Genomic DNA, 3,157 nt, shown 5'->3' with positions numbered 1-3,157 from the left:
CTAATTTATGTTTTTTTTAAAGTTATGGTTTCTTATATAGGGCTATGCACATGTGTCATGTGACACTGGCCAATCACAGTCCTGAATAGACTGTGATTGGCCAATCACGGTGCAGGGTTAGGCGGGGTACATTTTTGTACACATATCCAAACCTCACTTAAAAAACTCAGTACAGAACATATTTTTCAGTAGTGTGAACAAGAAATTTGGCGTTGATCAGTCCAGCGGTTCGCTAGATTAGCTCTGGAGAGACAGACAGACAGACGGCTAGATGGCTTGCCTCTTTCACAGCCATGCCATAAAAATGGAGGGAAAATCAATCACATTTATCTGGGTAGCATATAGAACTGTTCAAGGCATAAAGTTTCAAGTGTCATTGAGCAGATAGACATTACAATTATATTGGATTTCGGACTTCATGTGGCCATGACAGACATCAGTCATCTATGACAGATCTATGACAAATGTATGACTCCATGTTTGGGCGAGGTTTCATCCTGAACCTATTAGCTCCCATTATTATTATTATTATTATAAGAATTAAAGTTAAACAAATCTAAAAAAAATCTAGACCATAAGTGAAAGAAAATGCATGGAGAGCTACTGGCGGAGTGCACAAGTGGCTTAGTGCTGAAGCAGCTTGTCCTCAGAGATCCCCGCCATGACAGACCGTCTGGAATACTTGAGCTGCAGCAGGTCACCCACCTCGCTGATGGCCTCCAGTGTCCGGTCGAGCATCTCCCTGGTGTGGGCCGCCGACACGCAGAAGCGTGCCCTACCCTCGACGATGGGCGTGGCGGGGAAGCCGACCACCACCGTGGCGATGTTCCTCTTCAGCATCTCCCTGCTGAACGCCGCCATTTTCCCAGGCATGTAGAGCATCAGCGGTACAACGGGGGAGTCGTCGTTGCCGTGGACGATGAAGCCCATGGCGTGGAGTTTTCTGCGGAAGTAGGCGGTGTTCTCCGACAGCTGTCTGAGGCGATCGGCGCCCAGCTTGGTCCCGTCCTCTCCCATGATGATCTTCATGGAGGCGATGATCTGCTGGGCCACGGGGGGCGACATGGGGGTGGCGTACAGGGCGCTGTGGGAGTTGCTCCGCAAGTAGTCGATCAGCTCCTTCTTTCCTCCGATGTATCCTCCCAGAGCGCTGAAGCTCTTGGTGAACGTTCCCATCATGATGTCCACGTCATTGGGGTCCAGGCCAAAGTAGTCGACTACACCTCTTCCGTTGGGGCCCAGGGCCCCGATGCTGTGGGCCTCATCCAGGTACACATAAGCCTTGTAACGCTTCTTCAGGGCAATTACCTCCGGCAGACGCACAATGGAGCCCTCCATACTGTATATGCCCTCAACAACAATGAGGATTCTCCTCCAGGGTTCGCGAGTTTCCGGCTGGCCGTGCACAATGGCATTCCGCAGTAGCTCCTCCAGGTTTTGCATGTTGTTGTGTTTGAAGACCCGAATGGTGGATCCAGAGAGGCGAGCGCCTAGCACCAAGGACGCGTGACTCAGCTTGTCACTCAGTATAAGACAGCCCTTCCCAGTGAGAGCAGGAATGTTCATGGAATTGGTTGCAAAGCCCATGCCGAAGACCATGGCCGACTCGACACCAAGGAACCTGCCAACCATGTGTTCCAAGTCTTCATGGATGTCCAAGTTCCCCATCTCGGAGCGGGTGCTGCCAACTCCAACTCCGTACTTGTGTGTAGCTTCTATAGTAGCCTCGGCACAGGTCCCGGTGTTCTCGGCAAAGCCGAGGTAGTTATAAGATCCCATGTTAATCACATCCTTTATTACCTTACCGGTATGCTGGAAGGTCCAGTTATTGTCGTGGGAAACTCTCTCCAGTAGGTCCAACTTTGCTCCCGGGACACTACAGACGGGTCGGTTCCAGTTGTCCCTGCACCTCATGTACAGGTTCCTAGTGTAGAAGCTGTCAAAGTCCTTATACAAGGGGACGAAGTCCTTCTGCTCGTCTCTCTCTTGGGCAACGTGACACTTCTCGATGTTCCAGCGGCGCAGGACGTCCCGGAAGTACCCGAAGACCGTAAGAATGAAGTAGCCCATGTAGGTGAGCACCACCACCAGTAGAGGCGTCTTCTCGAACGACTCCGTGAAGGGTCTCTTGTGGGAGCTGGGGTTGCACACACCATTTGTATTCTGAGCATCTGCCATTTCTTGAGCGCCCTTTAGAGGAATGTCTCTGTCTCTCTGTCTGTTTATGTGATTACATATACAATATCTCTCTCTGTCAACATCTAAAGGGAATGTTGATTGACCAGACATGGTCTGACGTTACACAACACAAACAGTCACCATACATGTCTAACAATGCCAATTTGTGCTGGCCCCCATGGAGTTTGTCAGTTGTGGAAAGTAACTACTGTACAGTAAGTATGTAAAACAGATGGTTGTTTAACCAGATCCGAAAGCCGCTATGAGATTATCCAAAAAGTAGGTAAACCAATATGTAATGCTTTAGGCTGTGAAACCAACTACTGATGAGTTGTATTGATGCTTATTTCTCTGGAGGGAGGTCATGTCGCTCGGGGTCTCTGATGGAACTCAATTAATCAGGGAGTTCCATTGCCTTTTATACCGTTGGCTGCGGCCCTGGTGTCATTACGGTGATGTCAGTCATATCCATATATGGAGCGGGCTATGTCAGTTATGCCCAAACATGGGACTATGATGTCAATCCTGGACTTTTCGGTTAGCTCCATATATGGTGATAGCTTTATTTTTCCTAGTAAATACCGGTCCATATCTATCGGTCAGATAAGAATTAATTACATCAATAAACGGTTAACTTAGAGCTTAGGAATGTATTGTAAAGCAGAGAAAAAAATACTTTTAAAAATCCTACAACACCAGCTTAATTTAGTTGTGATCACGTGATTTATGGGTGTACTCTTCATCATCAGAATCATTCACAGGCTGCGGAAGAGCCTTCTATCGCAAAACCACTGAAAAAACACACGGCGAGAAGGTGCAGAAGGTGGCAGAAGGTCAATAAGTAACGTTTATACTGTAGTTCCTGAGACAGTTCATGACACTACCATGGTTAAAAAATGTCTTGTGGTCTTGTTGTTGGGCTTAGGCCATATGCAACATGTGTAACCTTAAAGATTGTCACAGACAAGTTTAGTAAAAA

At 47.9% G+C, this 3,157-nt stretch overlaps 1 protein-coding gene across 1 annotated transcript; it reads right to left on the bottom strand.

Annotated features, from left to right (window-relative positions):
* Nucleotides 1-624: 624 nt before the first annotated feature.
* Nucleotides 625-2,178, bottom strand: LOC308102969 (serine palmitoyltransferase 2-like; the record flags this gene model as incomplete). Its single annotated transcript, XM_080452821.1, has 1 exon — nucleotides 625-2,178. The coding sequence occupies one exon, from the start codon at nucleotides 2,176-2,178 to the stop codon at nucleotides 625-627; it is 1,554 nt and encodes a 517-aa protein (XP_080308947.1).
* Between the last annotated feature and the right edge of the window lie 979 nt (nucleotides 2,179-3,157).

The sequence above is a fragment of the Gymnoscopelus braueri genome, assembly GCF_963280865.1.
Source record: "Gymnoscopelus braueri genome assembly, chromosome: 16".
Classification (NCBI taxonomy): Eukaryota; Metazoa; Chordata; class Actinopteri; order Myctophiformes; family Myctophidae; genus Gymnoscopelus; species Gymnoscopelus braueri.
This window is presented reverse-complemented; position numbering and strand designations above follow the sequence as displayed.